The sequence below is a fragment of the Pollachius pollachius genome (assembly GCF_949987615.1).
Source record: "Pollachius pollachius genome assembly, chromosome: 3".
Classification (NCBI taxonomy): Eukaryota; Metazoa; Chordata; class Actinopteri; order Gadiformes; family Gadidae; genus Pollachius; species Pollachius pollachius.
The window spans coordinates 17,542,564-17,563,703 of record NC_136936.1 but is presented as its reverse complement, the minus strand read 5'-3'; the positions used below and the strand labels follow the sequence as shown (position 1 = coordinate 17,563,703).

The following is a 21,140-nucleotide window of genomic DNA, read 5'->3' as shown; positions in this document are numbered from 1 at the left end:
CAGCTACCATGCGCCTACATCATTCCCTCTCCCCAACATCTGCTTCTGCATCTGGTGGCATCTGGAGCGTCTGAATATATACAGATGGTGGAAGAGTCAAATTGTGTGTGTGTGTGTGTGTGTGTGTGTGTGTGTGTGTGTGTCTGTGTGTGTGTTCATTTCTTTGCTTGTGTTTGTGTGTGTGTGCGTTTGCTTGAAAGTGTTTTTGAATATGTATTTGTGTAAAAATGTGTCTGTGTCTGTGTTCATTTGTGTATGTGTGTGTGCTTGGGTTTTATGTGTATTTGTGGGTGTTCATGTGTGCTATATGTATATGTATGTGTTTTTATGCATGTGTCTGCACTTGTGTTTGTGTGTGCGTGTGCGCGTGTGTGTGTGTATGTGTGTTTCAGCATCTGCATGTGTGTGTGTGCGTGCATGCGTGCATGTGTTTGTGTACAAAACAAGGAAGACCAGTGAGGAGTAGGATGGTGCCTGGAGGCCAAAAGGAGAGAGAGACGGCAGGGTTCATCCGACTCCCAGCTGGCGCTTGAGTTCATGCCCGTTTGTTCATGCGTATGTGCTCATGCGTATGTGTTCACGCGGGTAGCTTCCCTTACTCATCTATGTGTCACTAATGACTTTCCTATGAATGAACAAATGGATAGAGATCCACTGCCGAGAGGCAGTGTTACCGCCGACACCCACTGAGGGGGGGAGTGCGAGCAGTCTGCGAGACAAAACGTAAGCCATGCTCCCTGAGTCACACCGTGTCACCGTGTCAGTTGGATCCTCTAAGAAAACCTCTTCTCTTTTGGTTTTAAAACGCAAAGACGACAACGCACCGATGAAGCTGGTCACTCCCCTGATGTCAGTGCCATATTCTCTCTCTTCTGCTCCAGGCTTCTCATGTTTCTACTCCCCTCTCTCCAGGACACAGTGAATGTGAGCACCTTCTTAGACCGCAGCTCTGGGAGAGGTTGATGGGGAAAGAAGAAACGTAGCTTGTTACAATAAACACAATGTTGGTGTTACACTTTTATGCAAGTCAAAGATGAAATACAAATATATGAATTAAGGGAAATAGTAATTAAAGATGATTCACCTCTGAATTATATTGAAAAACACAATTGGATTGGCTTCAGTTTACAAAACATGTGTTGGTCTAAATAAAGCACACCGAAGATAAATCATTGGTGTGCACCGACACTTTTCCCAGCACCCCTTAATCAACCCAAAATAAATCACAATTTCAAAGTGAATAAAATAACCCCCACAGGCCCTTCTTTGATAAAATAATATGTAAACGGGGGAAAAACACGTGGCTAGCCATATCATAATGACTCGCCCCTCTCTCTAATCCCTGATGGCTTTCTGTGCAACCCGGGCTGTAATTACACTGCATCCTGGGCCACATGGAGATGCCAACAGATTCAGCAAATCTCAAGATAAGCATTGCAGCCTCACAGTGATTGGACTGGACATAGGCCTGCTGATCGCTGCAGTGTTGAAGGCACATAACAGGGGCTGGAAGAAACGCAGCCATTGGCTGCAGCCTGGCCAATGCCGGCTCACTCTGAGTGTGCTACGTTTCTTATTATTGTTGTGATCCACGGTGCACAGGACGGAAATGCATTTGTGTCGTTGTCGTTTCAGTGTGTGTTGTTTCTTGACAAAAAAAAGATATCATTGCAGCAATGTTTAGAAGGTGGTTCTCCTGAGAAGACACCTGATATCATTGAATGTGGGGTTTAAGCTTGACAACATATATAATCAAGGGGATGATTTTGTTGTGTGAAAACACATGATAGAGATGAGAAAGATACCCCTCTCTTATATAAGGAATAAATCACTTCCTATTTGTATGTGATGCAACGCCTTCACCAGAAAAAAATAACTGAAATCTGTTTGCTTGAGACATTACGATGTATCCATCAATGTGCTGGACATTTCGCAGTATGATATTAGGCCAGAGTATATGCATTTGATTCGCTATGAAGAATGCTCCCTCTCTCTCTCCCTCTCCCTCTTACCCTCTCTCCTTCTCTCCCTCTCTCCCTCTCATCAGTTGTAATGAATGATCAGAGTTATGGTAGGATTAAGACCAATGTCCCAGTGAAGACACTTTTCAGTGCCAACAGTAGAGATGTTGGCTCCTCTAAACTCACTAATTTGCTGTTCCCCATAATATAAACTGTGCTACACTAACTGCATATTGGATTAGAATAGGTGTAGACATGGCAAAGAGTGCCGTCAAGTGGCCGACAGCAGAACTGCAGCTGGTTACAAATGGACATCTCCTTGCATTTTCTAGCACATAGAAAATGTAGCTATACAATTATTCACAATAACACAGTCATACACATAGAACGATTAACAAAACATTTGAAAGAAACACAACCGTATTTTTGCAGATGCTCACCTAAATTAAATTGATCTTCCATATTATAGGGTACTACTGCACAATAAGTAAGCATTGCAAAGGCAGTTTATCATGAATATACAAAGATGGTCAGTGTCGGCCTATGGTCATGAAATAATCTGTATATGCATATGATTTATTAATCAAATAAATGGGAATGCCTATGGCCTATGCTGTCGCTGATATTCAAGGTAAAACAACATCAGGACGAATTGTATTAAGCTATGGGAACTTGGAATGAACCAACTATAGTCAAATAAGAAGTAGAGCATATAGACATGGCAGAAAACACAGCAGTGTATGACTGGTGAGTCACACACAAACAATATTCTTAGGGCACTACAAAAAGCAACAGGGAATTAGAGCTAACTTGATATTTTCAAAGTGTAAAAAAAAAAATAAAACATACAAATCAATAACTGACATCTATAACTTAAAATGTTTGCATCGCACCTTCAATATTCTGTCACTTGTGGGAAATCATGTGCTATGGTACGAAATATCTGAATATGATGTGAAAACAAACAAGCACGATGACAGAAATTGTCCATGAAATCTTCCTCAGGACCTAGTCCATGATTACCAGTACAATGCGTGACAGTGGTTACTTCCCTTTGCAAATAGTAATTCCTAACCGGCAAAGAAATAGGAGAAGGAGTTGAAATAGTAGAAGACACAGAAAGAGTGAGACAACAACAGACTGACAGCAAAAAGAGAGTGAGTAAGAGATTGCGATATAGGCAGAAATAGGACAGACAGACAGACGGACAGACATACAGAAAAGGCAGGTAGGCAGACAGCCAGGCAGACAGACAGAGACTGAAAGATGGTAAGAAGGAAAGACAGATTGAAAGAAAGCAATAGAGAAAGAGATTTAGATAAAGACCAAAATAGGATGGATAGACAGACAGACAGACAGACAGACAGACAGACAGACAGACAGACAGACAGACAGACAGACAGCTGACAGACAGACTGACTGGAATAAAGATAGTCATACAGACAGACAGAAGAAAATACTGATTGAGAAGGTGAGCGATCATGTGAATGAGAGAGCCAGGGGAACCCATGAGGATTTCACACAGAGGCTGTCTCTGTGTGCTAATGCAGCGTGAAAAGTGGACTATGACATATTGATCATAACACTCACCATCTCATTGCTACCATTCATGTAAATGCAGAAATATGTTCTTCCCGGCTGAAAGATGAAAATCCACAAAAGCTGAATGGCTTAGCTTTGACCTGCTGATTCAGCATTTTGAATTCAGATGTATGCGATTCATCAACGAATAGTCCTACTAAAAATATATCATCTTCCGCAAAATGCAGTTGATAATTAGATCAATTTAGGATATTGATCAATTGCCAATGCCTCAGGTGGATTCGAAAATGAATGTGTCAATCAGAAATCAGTATTGGCGGAAAAACTATTAACCCCCAAAAAAGGGTCAGAGGGCGAAGAATACAAAATATTGAGAAAATTGTATTGAATAATATATTTATGAATATTTTTTATTCAGGATATACGTTTTTACATTCAATGTTTTCATTAAAAGTAATATTATTTAGAACTCCTACCAAACAAATTAACACATATTTTAATAACTCCACAATACATTAGCTATTTTTTCGAATATGGGTGTAGCCTCTGTTCATTTATTTATAATTCAATAATTAATCAATTGTCTCCGTATCAATACCTTGTGCTCGAGCCTGTCTGCTCTATTCCCGTTTATCAAGCGCAAGACGTCAGCTGATGAAATACGTCACCGGCCATCCAGGAAGTTCACCCTCCAGTCAGTGAAGTGAAGGCAGAGAACCGAAACAACTGTGGCGAGTGAAGTGTCGGATCACATTCCAGCAGTCAAGGCGTTATATCCTTATGTATTCATAATAGCCACATGCCGCGGTTTCTTTGGACGGGGGAGAAACCCCTCAACCACTCAATTTATGAGTTTCTTGCCATGGAGAAGTATATTCCTGAAGAGACAACTTCAAATGGGAAACTTGAGATTTTCTGACAAGTTGAATTATTTCCCCCAAAACTTTTCGAACTAAAAAAAAATGGCTCACAGGAGACATGCCCTCTTATGGCTATTTTTCTTCCGTTTATGTTTCGACATTTGTGATGGACGCTTTGCGATTCCACTCAAAATATACCTTGGGAAGTTCAACTTTTCTCGGGATGTAGACCTGACACCTCTGCAGCAAACACCAGGCGTGGGCGGAAAGCTGCTTTCCTTGGCCTCTGACCCCGCAGGTATAGTCAACTTTTTAGATATGGTCAACAACTTGAAAGGTGACTCGGGGAGAGGCTACTACATTGAGATGTCCATAGGCACCCCTGCTCAAAAGGTATGGTTCGTTCATCTCCATTCACTGTTATGAGCTCACTGTGGTCTAAAGTCGCTGTATTCTGTTATTAATGGAAAAGGGAAACGCAGAAAATGTGGATAATTTCAAGTTTGTTTTATAAACTCATTTTTAACCTATTTTGTATAAATTATAACTATATTTGTCCTGGATTTAATGCATTAATAAGACCTTTTGGTCCATAAGTCTTATCATAAAATGCAATTTGTTTCTCATTGATCCTCATCTCCATATGAGCACGTGACCCCTGGAAGCTAAGGGTGCTGCTGGGTGAATGCATGAATGCCTGCTATTGTAGGATACGATAATCTCCCCCCGAAAATAATAAAAATAAAACACACGTTAATGTAAGAACCAGGCAAATTGAGGACACTATTGACCAGATAGGAGGACTGCTCGGCCTATAGGATAAAGAGGATGGGGGGGGGGGTTACAGCAGGTCTATTATGTAGGACAGCCTGGGGGGGGGGGTCCTTGAGCCAGACTAACACCCCTGCTCACATGCACTCACATGATGCCTGCCTTGAGGAGGGCCGCTGCTTCTCTCAGGAGCAGGCAGCTGACTGGGATTAGGAGGCTCCCGGGAGATCCGTACTGTTCTCTGATCAGGAGGAGCTGGTCCCCCTGAATTTTTGCTTGGACATATTTAGCGTTTAATTGTGTTTTCAATGGGTCTCACAAAATCAGCAGGGCAAAAAATTTACAATCTGCAATTACTATTCATTACAGAGTACATTCATAAAACAACCTGTTAAAGTAGACAGACGACATACCATTGAGTTGTGTTGAAGCTTGTGAAAATTACATAAGGAAGTCAATCGGCCATTGTTCTTGAGCGTCAAGTAAGAAAGATCAGAGCTTTGTAATACTCTTTCAGCAGCACTGCCCATGGTCAAAATAAGGTGTAACCTTTATTCTCGCCCTTGGCTCACTTTGTGTTTGCCTCAGAGGGAAATGTGGAATATTAAAGCGGCATATTATCTATTTGGTTGTTTATCAGATTAAGTCTGCTTGTTCACGATCAGTGTGTATTTGCCAGAGCATTATTTGTTATATAATATACTGTTTTGGTACAATAGTCGTTTTTTTCATTCATTAAACGTAACCCTTCCAAGTATGCAGAAATATAGATTTCCTAGAAAGACATATATATATATATATATATATATAAAAAGATGAAGATAGATGGATGGATATAAATCCCTCCTCTACAATGAGGCAATTATTACTACACCATTAAACGCCAACTAATGTGCACTCTGAGGATATAAATAGCAATATTACCTTTTCATAAAAACAACAACGAATGAGATCCCCCAGCCGATGGAATCATCCAATTAAGTTCCCCTCAGTTTGTTTAGGTTGTTTAAAAATACCCTCTTTTATCTCAACTCCAATTTATTACACCCCAGATAAAATAACAAGCGGTGTGATTACACCGGACCCGCTTTTAAACAAGACGCTATTCAAATGAGCCACTAATTGACCCATCTGTTAGCAAGGCGGAGAGACATCGGCTGGAGCACCTCACGTCTGCTAATTGGTACAAACAGGTAGCAGATGCACGCTGCCACCAGCCAGCCACAGCCAATTAGCCAGGGAAAGCTGCGCGACATGGGGGCTTGTGTTGGCGGCGGCAGCTGTGGCGGTGGTGGAGGGATTTGCCTGAGGCTCATCAGGCAGGCTACGGCAAGGGGGAAAAAATGGTTTGATTGGTAAAGGTTAGAGAAACAGGGGTTAAGAACTCCACTGCCACTTCCATAAACAGGCTTGATAATGTGTGTGTGTGTGTGTGTGTGTGTGTGTGTGTGTGTGTGTGTGTGTGTGTGTGTGTGTGTGTGTGTGTGTGTGTGTGTGTGTGTGTGTGTGTGTGTGCGCGCTTCCTCCCCCTCATTCTCCGGCCAGGACTAGTGACTAGTCCAACACGTACACAAACGAATGGGTGGATGCCCGGCCAATGAGCAGGAACTGATAAGCCTGGCAGTGACAGAAGGGGCCAACCAGGCCTTCTAAGGGCCAACTTAACGAGCATGTAACGCAGCAGTCACCGTGGCACACTGGTTTTAATTAAAACCGCATGGCCATACTTAACCGGTTGGATGAAAATTTGTTTTGGTTCATTGTACCAATATTGAATGCAATTTAGACAATTCACCATTCCATTTTTCTCATGGTTTAAGAAACACTTCCTGCCTGACCAGTTTGGGCACTGGCAGCCACGGAGGAATGAGGATGAGTTAGGTTATTGTAACTTGGCATGTGGAATGGATTCGTTGCAGTCACATTTTCGGAAACCCAGCCCACAGCTAGTTCACTGACTGTGTCAAAGCCACCATAGGGAAGGAGTTGGGGAAATTGATCCAACCTGTGCATCTCAATCAGCTGGATAGTGCTGTTAAACTTCCACAATAATAAACGACAAAACCCTCGCGTTGGGACAACATCTAATCACCGCTAATTCACTTTAAAGCTGAACTGGAATGACAAGCACGCTCCTCTGTAGGAGATTTATTGGAGCTCCGAGGTCGGTTGGCCTTTTACGGCTTGTTTAACACTGGGGGATGTTTGGTTAGGAGGGTTTATTGGTCCAGCTGGCCACTGTGAGGACTGTGGACATGCCAGAGCTCTATTAGCTAATTACAACTTCCTTTCCCATCCAAGTCGATGGCAGGGAGACAACATTATATATCCTTTATCAACACCGATGTTCACGTGAACCATCGCAGTGATGGCAGACAGGAGAGGACGGCAGGGAATGGTTTCCATAAATCCTCTGGTCCCAGACTCTCTGATTAGATGATAACATTATTATACTGTATTTTGACTTTTGGGTACAAATACTGTGCAATTCAGAGACGGCTGGTGATCTCCTAGTCTCGTGACACCAGACAATCTGAGATCTCTCTCTCTACAGATTCTGGGGATTTCCAAATGCAAGATAGCTGTTTGAACGGTGGCGAGAACGGCTGCGAACAGACCTACGCCCCTTACATTTTGAAATGATGCTGTTCCCCCCGTTTTCCTCAGTAGTAGAACAAACAGGGGACATAGAGAATCATTTGGTTACACGCGGAGAGCATTTTGGATGTCCCCAGCAGCGTCACATTATTTGATTGTGTTTTGATCAAATGTGTGCTCAGGCCACAAGATTGGTGAAATTAAGGATTTCCGGCAAATGTTTCCATATTTGTTGCCCAGGATGAGAAAGACCTGTCGGTAGGACTGTTTTTACAAGCACACATGACTTCTGCGTGCCACGGCTAAAATATGATGGACTGCCCTATAACTTTTGAATGATTCTGCAAGGCAGGTTATTTTTTTTAAACTCTCATTGTTTCTATTGTATTTGATCCAAACCATATTGTATCTCCATATCTAGTAGATTCAAATTGAGCAATATTAAACTCCTATTAAATATTGCATCTCCCACAGGAGGATTAAGAAAGGGCTTACCACTAAACCTTTCTGCGCACAGACTCCAAAGTCCAGAAACTAAACAAGCCTTGTGTTTTTCAGCTCAACATCCTGGTAGACACGGGCAGCAGTAACTTTGCAGTGGCGTCAACCCCACACCCGTTTATCACACACTACTTCAACGCTAGCCTGTGAGTCCCCATCGCAATGCAAACACATCATACAAATGTAATGGGTGTGTTTGTGTGTTTACCTGCAAATTGAAAGCTTTATTGTGTCTCTATTTGTTTGGGTTAATATACAGACACACTTATACATACTTATTAATTAATGTTTACCATACTCGACTGTCGAATTTAGAACATACATTCATGAAGACTATTTGAAATTAATACTGGTAAATATTAAGTGTGTAATACTAGACCTAAGCCTGGATTAATCATTCATCAGAATTGGTGTATTCAGGCTGAAAGCTCTCTCACATTGACATTGACCCTTTCACTATTCATTGAGTCTGCTTTAACAATACGTGTGAATATCAAATCAACATATCGCTTGTGTACCTTCCAGCTCCTCAACCTTCCGGCCCACTGGCCGGACTGTTGCCGTCAGGTACACCCAGGGCAACTGGGAGGGCGGGCTGGGCATAGACCGGGTCTCCATCCCCAAGGGACCCAATCAGACCATCATCATCAACATCGCTGCCATCACCGCCTCCGAGGGCTTCTATCTTCCCGGGGTGAACTGGCAAGGCATTCTGGGCATGGCGTACCCACTCCTGGCCCGGGTAAGTAGAGTTAATAGGTAGTGTTAATATTGGAAGGAAGGAAGGAAGTTTCTTAAAATCAAGAAGCCCCGTTTGAAATTGCATGCAAATGAAATGATTGCTGGCTATGTTATATTATGTTAGCTGGTTACACATTGTTTTAGATAAGTTCACTTTATTCAAGTAAAGCATTTATTTTTTTAAACCATTTCTTGTGGGTTGATGATTATTCATCATAGATTCAACAGAAAAGAACAAGTTTTGGCCTCTAGCCTGCTGCTGAACATGATCAAAGAACAATCCAACACCCCTCACTCCCATTGATCTACATTACGCTACAGCACAGCGGATATCACATATACTGTATGCACGTCACTAGGAATGCTACAGGGGAAAACTGTGCAGCGGGAGGAGGAGGAGGAGAACGGGGGGTTGGGAAAGTCAACCTCGGCTCAAATGTTGCGTTCAGAAGGATTCTCCCTCCGGCAGCGATCGGGGAGATCAAAAACTCTCAAACGAAAGACATCCTCACACTGACCACTTTGTGTCTCGAATGCCTTAATTGATACTCTGGCCCGGTCTGCCTCGGTGCTATTAGGCATGCATCACATGCACTAATCCAGCTGGTGGCATGAAAAAAAAACTGCTAAAACTATGCCGGGCTCATAAAGACGCATAATGATTCAGTCAGAGCGAAAGGAACCTATGACCATACTGCACTCATTTTGTTGGCTACTCATTTAGACTTATCTATGCCCCACCCCTCCAGACACACACACCATCCGTTTAATTTATGATATTTCTTTCTTGCTGCCATTTGAATAAACCAAATATCTTCTTGCTCATGGAGTAGTGTTGATGGAGCTCTTCTGAAAACAAGGCAGCAAACAAGGTAGTTGGGACAACCATGTCATGTTTGGTTGTTGCGATAGCAACCTTGGCAACAACTGTGGAGGGACAACACTGAAACAAGGAAGGCGTTCAGTGGACAATTCTTAAACCACATCCGAGTTCTTAACTCACTCCAATCCGATTCATTTTATTGGCCTAATTTCCAACTGAACTATTTCTTTATTAAAAGTGCAGAGTGTAGAATTGAGTTGCTGCTAGCGGAACAGACTTGGCAGAAATAAAATCTAACTTTTATAGGTAGGTTTTAATAAGTGGATAATATCATGAAAATAAGAATTGTAAAAATGAGTCCTTTTTATCATAAGGAGCGGGTAATCTTCCACATTGGCCACACCACCATGTTTCTACAGTAGCCCTTGAGCAATTGCGTTTTCAAGTCAATCAAAAAATTCAACATATTCTAGGAAGAAGGGGGTTGTGCTATCCCCATGGCTACGGTGAGGGGTAGGGTTGATGGATACAGTTGGTTGCAATCTGCAACCTCACCGCTAGAAGTTTAGGCCATGTGGGTAATTTAAGCTGTGTTATATCTTGAATGAAACAGTATCAATAGAGGACTCCATCCATATCAACTTCTGGATACTAATTGTCCGTACATTTCAATGAACAATGAAGGCAATGTGCTGTCTGTTCTATCTCCGTGGGCCCCTGCAGCCAGACTCCTCGGTGGAGCCCTTCTTCAACTCCGTAGTGCGGCAGACGGGCATCCCGGACATCTTCTCCCTCCAGATGTGTGGCGCGGGGGTCTCTGCCGGCGGTGCCACGGACCCCCCCGGGGGCAGCCTGGTGAGTAGACCACCCAACGGCGCCGCCGCCGCCGGCGTTGGGTGAGGGAACGATTCCGATCACAGGCTGTTGCGCTCTATGCATAAATGATCAGCGGTTTATCTTCACTTAATTTTTAAACAGCCAGACATAAGCGCCGCCGCGGGGGGGGAGGAAGCCGGTCGGCTGGCGGAGTGGAGAGGCTCGCTGTGTTCGCAGCACGCGACCGCGCTCGCCGAGGGCCCGCCTCCCGATGCGTTTGGCCCACTGGAGGCTCGCTCTCGTTAGCGTGGGGCTAATGACGCAGAGATCCCGCACTGCTGAGAGCAGGGCTGTGGCACTCGGCCAGGTGGCTCGCCGCCCTCATGTTCTGTAGAGGATGAGATGGATGAGATGACTGTGTGTGTGTGTGTGTGTGTGTGTGTGTGTGTGTGTGTGTGCGCACATGCACCTGTGTGTTTGTGTGCGTGTGCGCACATGCAGCGGTTTGTGTGTGTGTGCGCTTGCATTTGTAGCTTCTGGCTTATTATCTACTGTACTCTGCTGCCAGGATACACATGCACGGATAAAGCCCGGGCCAAAGATAACCGCTTGTCGGGTTCCCAGAGTGCTGCTGATTTCCCAGCCGGCAACGCAGTGAGCACAGCCCTGTTGTTTGTCCCAACTCCCAGATTTTGGGCGGAGCTGAGCCCACGCTGTACCGGGGCGTCATGTGGTACACGCCCATCAAGGAGGAGTGGTACTACCAGGTGGAGGTGTTGAAGCTGGAGGTGGGGGAGCAGGGTCTGAACCTGGACTGCAGCGAGGTAAACCCGTGACCTGGCCTTTGCCGCTTGAATCGTGACCAAAATGACTGAGGCTGTGTTCAAGTTTTGAATGCAGAAAATAGTGACATCTATCAACACTGGTAGGAAATATGTGTAGGAAAAGGTAGATTAGAAATTCACGTGAGGTTTGGGCAACAATAAGAAACATTGTACAATTAATTTATTCTCACTTAATTAGTGTCATCCAAACTTAAACAGGGAAATGAACTGTAAAACTCTTGAGTGAAAGTGTCAAATCCCATGTATCTATAATGGTAACAACACCTTAGCTAGCATGTGTTAGCCTTAGTTTGTCAACAGTGACCTACTTAACACCTACTTAACATCACCCCCCGTTTGTCATCATAGTATAACATGGACAAAGCCATCGTGGACAGTGGAACGACCCTGCTGCGACTTCCTGCCAATGTGTTTAACGCGGTGGTGGACGCCATCACGCGGACCTCTATGGTACGTTAGCTTCTCTGCTCACGCGTACACAGCTGTGACACCGTCACATGGCCGCTGTCTGTAATGCGATGCTAACATACATTGAATCTCTGAGGCTGTTGTTGTGGAAACGGAGTGGGAAATGTAGTTGTTAAGTCTTTCTCTTGAACATATCTTAATGATAAAGTTTGGAAAGATTCTCATTCCATCCATTTTGATGTTGTCCTGCCTTTGTGTCGACTGACCTGACTTCCATGCTGTGTCCGCCCGTGTTCGGTCTCTTTTCCTCCCAGATCCAGGACTTCTCCTCTGGCTTCTGGGAGGGCACCAAGCTGGCCTGCTGGATGAAGGGGGAGACACCCTGGAAGTTCTTCCCAAAGATCTCCATCTACCTGAGGGCCAGCAACACCAGCGAGTCCTTCCGCATCACCATCCTCCCACAGGTACACATGCACACGCACAAATACAGCAACGTAAGCGTCTAAGATTCTATAACCCACGGTGCAAGTGACTGTTTTGATTGGTCCATCCCCCAGCTGTACATTCAGCCAATCACAGATGTGGACGGCACGCTGGACTGCTTCCGCTTCGGCATTTCCTCGTCAGCCAACGGCCTGGTGATCGGGGCCACGGTCATGGAGGGCTTCTACGTGGTGTTCGACCGCGCCCAGAAGAGGGTGGGCTTCGCCGTGAGCAGCTGTGCAGGTGAGGTGGTGGGGGGTCCCTGTACAGGGCAGAGGGCATATGTCCTCTGTGGTTGTAGATGCCATACTGTCTCAAAGCAACCTTTTAGCCAAGAGACAGGTTCAAAAGATAAATAAACAAAATTAAAGTTGGTTCAAGATTATTTTAATATGCTCATGAATAAATTACACAGCTGAACAGCTACTTTTAGTCTACCATGTGAATGTCCACCTTGGCTGGGGAGGTGTCCTGGGGGCCAAATTAAAGTACAAACAACACCATTGTTATTACAATGAGCAAACTGTATCAGAGACAAACACTGGCCTGAAGCCTCAAGAAGTCTTTGCCGTGTGACTGGAAATATTTTAATTTCTGGGAGGGGGACAGTGTCTCTCAATAAGGTCACATGACATGACTTCCTGTTCAAAGAAAAAGAAGATGCTTTCTTTTACTATGTGTGAAATTTAAGTTGTTAGTCGAGAACGTTTTCATTTTGGAAAGTGTTGTTTGTATTGTTAAAATACTACTCATCCCAACACTAATGGGGATTTATTTTTTTATTTTTCTGTCCTATCACATAAGGCCACCAAGTTAGCATTTCATATGCTAACATTTGTCCCATTATGCTCCTGAACCATGTCATAACCCAGTGTGCTACGCCTCGTGCTGACACAGTAGTAACCAAAACACAACCACCTTTGTGGCTGCAGATAGAAAATAGGATAACAGGATGGGGATCTGTATGAGAAATAATTTTGGCTATTAGTTATTTTTTAAAGATTCACTTTAATTATTTAAGTCTCCCGCTTATTAATTAGTTCATGAACTTGGAGATGGTTTTAGACCAAAATAATTGAAGCATGGTTGCTTTAATGCTTGGGTCATTTTCACGTGACTCAAATATCCAATTTAACTAGAAAACTGAAAATTCTCCTTTAAAATTTCTTGTTGACATTTAGCTCAGCCCCTTGAGGTAATTATTTAAACATAATCATCTGTATTGTTTAACACCACTTTTATTTATCAAAACATTGCATTCCCTCAGCTTTGTTTAGCTATGCAATTTATTAGGTTTACCTGTTGATCCCTCCTCTACGTATGACATTAATCAATCTGTATGTCAAGTTTAGGATTATCATCGTAAGCCAAAGTAAACTACATATTCAAGGTTTAATTAACCTTGTGTAATTATAATACTCTGCGCACTCGGCGCAGGACTTTTAAAGAACTTCCATGTCATGGTGTGCGTCAGACATTCAACCTGTTGTGATGCCTGGTCCGTAGTGAGCGGGGACGCGGCGCTGTCGGAGATCGCCGGGCCCTTCTCGGCGTCCGACGTGGGGACGGACTGCGCCGGGGGGTCCCTAAACGAGCCCCTGCTGTGGGTCATCTCCTACGCCATGATGGCCCTGTGCGCCACCATCCTCTTCACCCTGCTGCTGCTGCTGGTGATGCCCTGCCGCCGGCGCCACCGCTCGGGGGACATCACGGACCAGTCGTCGCTGGTGCGCCACCGGATCAAGTGACTGAGACGCGGGTCTGCCACCACCGGGACTTCCACCGGCAGCGGCCCCCCCACCACCATCACCACTGCCACCGCCAAGCAGGGCCAGCAGCAGGAAGCGGTGGTGGCGGTGGTGGAGGCCCTGTTGGCGGAGCCCAGACGGCAGGGCGGCAGGGTGGCGGCCGTGGTTTGAGACCCCCGCCCCTCCCACCCTCTCGTTGGACAATGACAATCGGCCAGACGGCAGCTGGTATGCTGTTGGCAGACCTGGTTTCTAGTTCTCTTTTTCGGGACCCTTTCAGGGTCAAGCCAAACGCGTCACTTTGGACCACTTGTGAAATCACTGCCGATCAAGTCAAGTGGCCGTTTATTTGTAAGGCGAGTTTACCAATAAATTCTCTCAGAAAGAGTCCCCTACCAGGGAGACTGTACCATGAAGAATAATATTCTATATGTGTAAGGGCTAAGAATAATATTTTTGACATGAAGGAGTCCATTTAGTGCCTTGTATTTATATACGTTTTCTATTGTAAACGTCTTCCAGTGAGATGCTTGTTACAGTCATCAGGATGAAAAATCGATGATGTCTACACACTGCTTGTAATACATTTAGGTCCAAGTGATTCTCTTGTGTGGAGGAATTGATCAATGACTTGAGACTTAACCTAATTGCACTTTGCATTTAAAGCTGATAACAAATGTACTATTACTGAAGATTCACTTTGCTATGGGTGTGGAGTCTCTGTAATTCAGAGGAATGTTGTTTTTTTTAATTTACATTTTCACTTTTAATTGTACTAACACTGTGTGTGTAGAATTTGATAATGAACTATTTTGATTGGTTTTTGGAGGTGACTATGGCCCCTAAATTCCCCAGGGCATATTTGTACCATAGTAATTATGCAAATCACAATTACATGCCAAAGAATGTGTTGAAAGCCGATAAACAAAAAGCGTCCGGTTTGGGCTGCCAGGCCTGATGCACTGAAATGTTCAAAGCCACCGGCTCACTGTTAAGGACAGTGACCAGGTATAGCTATGTCTTTTCGCCACCATGTTTCAGACCGGTTTTGCTTTTAGAAACAATGAATTCCGCACACTGAGTTTACATTACCTTTGTTAAGTCCCTTAAAAAACAGGTCTTAACTGTAATACCACAGCTAAGACGGTGCAATACATCACATGGGCAGCTTTACCGGCTTTGTGTATTTGATCATGTGACCCGAGAATGAGTTTGTGGAACACTATGAAATCCTATTGTGTGCCAACAGTATGTTTTAAAACTTTACAACCATTTGAGCAGGTACAATTTAAGAATAGAGCGTGAGTTTCTTTCCTGTGCCAAAATGAACACTTCAATTAAATAAATAAGATTAAACTGAATCAGGAAGATAACTCAAATCCAGATATTGTATTTGTGTACAAACAATGGAGGACATTCATTTCTCAGTGGCTTTATGTTTGGGAGTGACACCCTGTGTTAGCTCATGGTACCTCATTATTATCTGGGTACAATCTGCACTCACTTTATACTGACAGGAAAAATAAGGATACTTCATAATAACTTTTAATCTACAAAAACAATAACATTTTACCTTGAGCTTTTGACTAACCAGGGCCTTACAATATGCTAGTCATACAAACTACAATGCATTTTGCTTTTCAAATACAACAAAATGGCATTTAAATATAAGTTATAAAATACATCTGTACAAAGGTTCATGTGCTTGAATATCAGCCCAAAAATATTGCTAAAAACTATTACACTGCCCAATCAAGACGCCAGAATGGATTCGTCGTCAGACTTCTACAGGAGAGGAAATCAGAGGGAGCGGCCATTAGAACATATTAATCAACACCATTCATCTCACTACTGAACACACCAGAAACCTTTCCCACCTTCATCTGTCGGTGGATCCAGCCCAGGAGATGGCTGACGTTGCCGAAGACACCGGGTTTGTCGGACAGGTCGTCCTGCCCTCCCCAGCTTGCGTCCCCCACCAAACGCCACACACCGTCCTCCGCACACACCAGAGGGCCTCCGCTGTCACCCTGGAAACCAATTCATAAACACAGAAGGCTGCGGTACATACTGATGTACTCTGGTAAATGGTCCTGAAAATAATTAATCTGCGCAATTGGTCTCTGGGGTCTCATAAGAACGGGACTCTGCAGCTGATGTTCACCCAGGCCTAAAAGCCTGTCATGTTAAAAATGGAAGACTGTAAAATCTAAATATATATACAAATAAAAGTGTTATTGTTTAATGTACATGATGAACATTACATACATCTTGTCTCAGTCTAGAATTCAAATATATACATATAAAACAAAACTGCAGGGCAACAGTTAAGACTTGTTTTTTCTGAATAGTTACCAGATATTCTAAGGAAGATGAATTGATTCGGGAAAATAGGAAGGGGATTTTCTTTCTACAGTAGTCAGTCAACAGAGTGTTTATTTGAAACATTTACAGACACTTTCTTATGTTTGCTAGTTCTGGCCAATACCTTGATAACAGATCAACAATCCAGACTTTATTATTTGTAGTAGGCCTAATACAATTTTCGGGTTCATACAATTTTTGCATTTGTTGTTATCCTAGGATACACCTGTGGTCGCCCCTACATTTACACTGCTGTGATAAAAGCCTATTGAGCTAGTGAAGGCATATGACGTCTGCATAAGGTGTGTGATACCCATCACATCGAATAAACACTTGAAACGTATAAAAACATAATGTAGTCTCATCAGTGGTGGGCATGCATCACTCAAAACCCTTTAGGCAACACATTTCAGGACACGCATCGGTCCGTGCATGCATGTGTCTGCATGTGTGTGTGCGTGCTTGCGTGTGTGCAAGCGTGTTCTTGCGTGTGCTTGTTTGATTTATTTGGTAGTTTGTAGTTTATTTGACCGTGCATTGGATGGGTCCTACCTGGGAAATGCTGTGTTCCCCCTTCATATGTTGAGCACATATCATATCCTGGGTGATCCTGCCTTCATAGACGTGGGAGCTGTTACAGGTATTGCTGTCCACCAGCTCTACAGCAGCCTCCATCAGGCACAGAGTGTCTGATAACACAAACATGTGTTACTTGTTAATGTGGAGAGATTGGATGTCAGGTCAAAAGTTGTGCCGGATAATATTACAATTATCATTTATTATCACAAGTTCTCATCAGCATCTGACCTTCATTTGGCGCTCCACCGAACCCCAGCACAGAGCAGTTCTGAGATGGGATGATGTTCACTCCCGTGTTTGGGAGACACACAGCTCTGATATCACTAGAGACTTGGAAGGGAAAAAAAGTTAAGAAATTAGATAATTTTCACCTTGTTCGTGTAACTAGGTACACCTGAGGTGCACCTTCCCTACTGTTACTAGGCCTGACTTCAGCGGCTCTTGTGGGTTTTAGCTTTAGGCACATTTCCTTCTTTCTACCGTTGATAGATGAAAAGGGCCTCTACAGAATATATGCCTTATTTAAGATTTATATTGCGGCACCTTATGCATTTAATTGAAGCATCCCTCTTCTGTACTTCCCTTTTGGTTTGATCGTATAAATGTGGGCCTGTGAAGGTGTTTGAGATTGTAACTGTGATTACGGACAATGAAAATAAAGTTGACTTTAAATCGTTGTAACTACTTGTTACCCTCTGTTCACAGGTAAAGTTATTAGAAAGAGTTATTTCATTCTATATACAGTACATTATAATATATTGAGTATGTCCTCTTGTGAACTAGTGTATTACATGCTTAACGTTATGGAAATTACCATGACAATAATAAAAAGTAATTGTCATTGATTAATCATGGGACCCCCACCCGTGATGTTCAGGGGCCCGGACAGCTGGACCAGGGCTATGTCGTTCTGCATGGTCAGTCTGCTGAAGCCCTCGTGGGCCACAATGCTGCTCACAGAGTGGGGGGGGCTGAACAGGTTGTCCCTGGACTTCTCTACCCCAGCGTACACAGTCCAGTCGCCAGGGTGGTGGTCACTGCAGGAGCAGAAGAGACAGTAGCTGGGGGTCAAGTTGGTTGATGATGAAAGCCAATCATATTTAAAGAACACACATGTGCCTTTGTCATGTCCTACCCTCATATAACATATCCATGAGAGAATCTTCTGGAAACTGTTAATACTGGCCATTAGCTAATTTGTTGATGATAATCCACGACAGAAAATAAACATGTATATGCATGTTATTTTTGGCCAAAAGGAAAATCTCCAGGTTTTTATTATGAGGTGTACCATCGTCAGTCAAACAAACGAAAACACTGAGCAGATCTCAAGGGAAAATCGATATCAACCATGGCTTGATTCATTCTAGTGTACACAACACAAACAGACTCCCGCCACGGAAGGCCTACACACAGACAGCCACTCACCTGACCACACAGTGCGCTGCGCTGACCACCCAGCGGGGGGTGATGATGGCTCCTCCACAGCGGTGCACGCCCCCCAACCGCAGACTGACCACCCAGGGCCAATCCCCCCGGACCCCCTGCGGCTGCTGGTCCAGACGGCCAGAGCCCCCCGTCCCCCTGCCACAGTCTGAGGGGCAAGAAGGGGTCCGTCAGACGGCTGCAGTGGCGACCCTTGTCCGTCTGGACGTTAACTAAGACCCTTGTGTCGGGATTAGAGGTCGAATTTCTCCTCCCTTTTATTTGATATTTTATGTGATCCGATTGATTTCATATTTCTTTGTTATTAATAAGGAATGATATACTATCATAAAATCATTCTCACCCAAACACGTGAGATTGATGAAGGGTTACCACCTTACCTTACCACATGTTATTTGAATTATTCCTTGCGTTCAACGACAAGGGTGGATACAGTGAAAACAGTATCACAATAAATATACCTTAATCCGATTATTTTCGATTGACAGAGATAAGAGGGGGAGGGGAGGACTGCTCACCGATGCAACGCAAGGTCACCAGTCTGTTGTCGGGACATGTATCACTGCAGATGAGACAAAGACCAAAAGTAATACTTTGTAATTCATTGTTTATTTGTGAGTGAGTGAGTGAGTGAGTGAGTGAGTGAGTGAGTGAGTGAGTGAGTGAGGCTAAGGTCTAGCATTATGGCAGTGTGCTCCTACCTTTGACCAGCAGGGGGCTCTTACCTGAGGAGAAGCTGCTGAAGAAAGGCCACTTCGGGTCTCCACCCAGGTCTGGCGGTGAAGAACCCCCGGTCAGACCACCCCTGCTGCTGCCCTGACGCCACATAGGTGCTCCTGCCCAGCACACCGCATTGTTATATATAATCGCTCATGGGAGTTTAATGAAAGAAAATATGGGTTAAAGGGTCGAAAGATAAATGCATTAAAAACATGTAGCCTATATGATTTAATCAATTGGTGCGCATATCAAAATAAACACCGTATGTCAACAAAAATGTACTGCACACAAAAAAAAGTTCGATTTCATCATAGTTATTACAAGTGTACAAAATACTCTAAAGGAATGCCTATATTATTTATTGTCAGAATTATATATTCGATCAGAATATATGAGAATACAGAATATATATTGATGGATTCCCTCCACAAGTGGCTACTTCATCAGTCTATCAGTGTGTCACGCGTTAACATTGTCCTTACCGGTCGTATCCCATCAGCTGACAGCTGGCCCTGCCCTGGTGGTCCGTCCAGCCCTGGGAGCACACGCTCCTCCAGGAGCCGGTCTGTGAGGAGTAGGCCTGCAGGAGGGAGCTGGGGCCGTACAGCCTCACTGCACAGCCACCAGGACGAACACAGCATGAGCACCCAACCCCTGGCCCCTCTCATTGCATCCCCCCATCGAAGGTTTAGCGGGAGGGCAGAGGAGGTACCATCCAATGTTTTAATTAATATTTAAATGAGTGATATAACCCCTAGGGCCTTAAACGTTACCCTCCTCCCACCCTGTGTTGTTGTGGGACTCATTAGGCCAACGTCTACATGGTTTTGCCACACCAGCTAATTTTCTCTCTCTAATTCTCTCTCTCTCTCTCTCTCTCTCTCTCTCTCTCTCTCTCTCTCTCTCTCTCTCTCTCTCTCTCTCTCTCTCTCTCTCTCTCTCTCTCTCTCTCTCTCTCTCTCTCTCTCTCTCTCTCTCTCTCTCTCCAGTGGAGCAACACACTAACGTTTCTCATTTATGCAATAAACACTATTGTCTTTACACCTTGTGCATATTTTGCATTTGAATTTTGCTTACGTTTAATTAACGTTGTCTAATAACAACTATATATATATATATATATTACCGTCGACCGCTGGGAGTCGAAGCCCTGACAACTTGACTATCCTGCTATGTTCATATAGAGGAAACCTGTCATCAATTAATGTGTGTATATATATATATATATATATATATATATATATATATATATATATATATAGACAACCCTGTCAGTCCATATTGAACATCATATTACACGTGTGTGTGTGTGTGTGTGTGTGTGTGTGTGTGTGTGTGTGTGTGTGTGATGACTCGTGTCAAGGTGTGTGACAAATAGGACATGTAATGTATGTAACATGTAATGTATATATATATATATATATATATATATATATATATATATCGATTTACACGTACAGCAGGAGGATTCATCCTGGCCTCCCCGACAGTCTCTGACGCCGTCACACCACTGGGACTTCCAGACACAGCCGACGTCACCACACGCCACGCCCCTTACGCAGGGAGACGACCCTGCACAGCAGAAACATCATGGGACACCTGTGTGCGGGACTCATGCCAAGGTGATGTATGTGTGACACTGACACATAGGATATTAGCATTACGTTTATTCCACATTATCCCCCCCCCCCCCCCCCCACACACACACACACACAATGACAGATAGACACAGAGACAGACACACATAACCCCCAAAACCTTGCGATATTAAATGAGTTGGATGTATACACGTATGTTCCGCTGTACTTACAGTAGTAACCAAAGAGGACACCGGCCACCAGTAGCAGAAGAAGCAGGCTATAGATTATAGCCATAAAGTAGCGGCCACACCAGTGTCTAACACCTGCAGAGATACAGCGTGACAATGGAAAGCA

The 21,140-nt window shown here is 43.9% G+C and overlaps 2 protein-coding genes across 2 annotated transcripts; one reads left to right on the top strand and one right to left on the bottom strand.

Annotated features, from left to right (window-relative positions):
* Positions 1-4,224: 4,224 nt before the first annotated feature.
* Positions 4,225-15,455, top strand: bace2 (beta-secretase 2). The gene is made up of 9 exons (XM_079732093.1): positions 4,225-4,756; positions 8,291-8,379; positions 8,759-8,975; positions 10,521-10,652; positions 11,303-11,437; positions 11,807-11,908; positions 12,181-12,330; positions 12,424-12,592; positions 13,856-15,455. The coding sequence occupies exons 1-9, from the start codon at positions 4,466-4,468 to the stop codon at positions 14,095-14,097; spliced, it is 1,527 nt and encodes a 508-aa protein (XP_079588219.1). The 5' UTR covers positions 4,225-4,465; the 3' UTR covers positions 14,098-15,455.
* Positions 15,456-15,617: 162 nt separating this feature from the next.
* On the bottom strand, positions 15,618-21,080 carry LOC307073757 (transmembrane protease serine 2-like; the record flags this gene model as incomplete). Its single annotated transcript, XM_079733717.1, has 8 exons — positions 15,618-16,127; positions 17,014-17,150; positions 17,905-18,077; positions 18,469-18,624; positions 19,212-19,322; positions 19,689-19,818; positions 20,665-20,778; positions 21,017-21,080. 8 exons carry the CDS (start codon positions 21,078-21,080, stop codon positions 15,924-15,926), a joined length of 1,089 nt encoding a protein of 362 aa, XP_079589843.1. The 3' UTR covers positions 15,618-15,923.
* Between the last annotated feature and the right edge of the window lie 60 nt (positions 21,081-21,140).

Bases quoted from the DNA above. Each gene is read 5' to 3' on its own strand.
- bace2 (XM_079732093.1), top strand. From the start codon at position 4,466: ATGGCTCACAGGAGACATGCCCTCTTATGGCTATTTTTCTTCCGTTTA. The intron at 8,976-10,520 runs GTAAGTAGAGTT...GGGCCCCTGCAG, and splicing joins CGTACCCACTCCTGGCCCGG to CCAGACTCCTCGGTGGAGCC. The intron at 11,438-11,806 runs GTAAACCCGTGA...TTGTCATCATAG, and splicing joins TGAACCTGGACTGCAGCGAG to TATAACATGGACAAAGCCAT.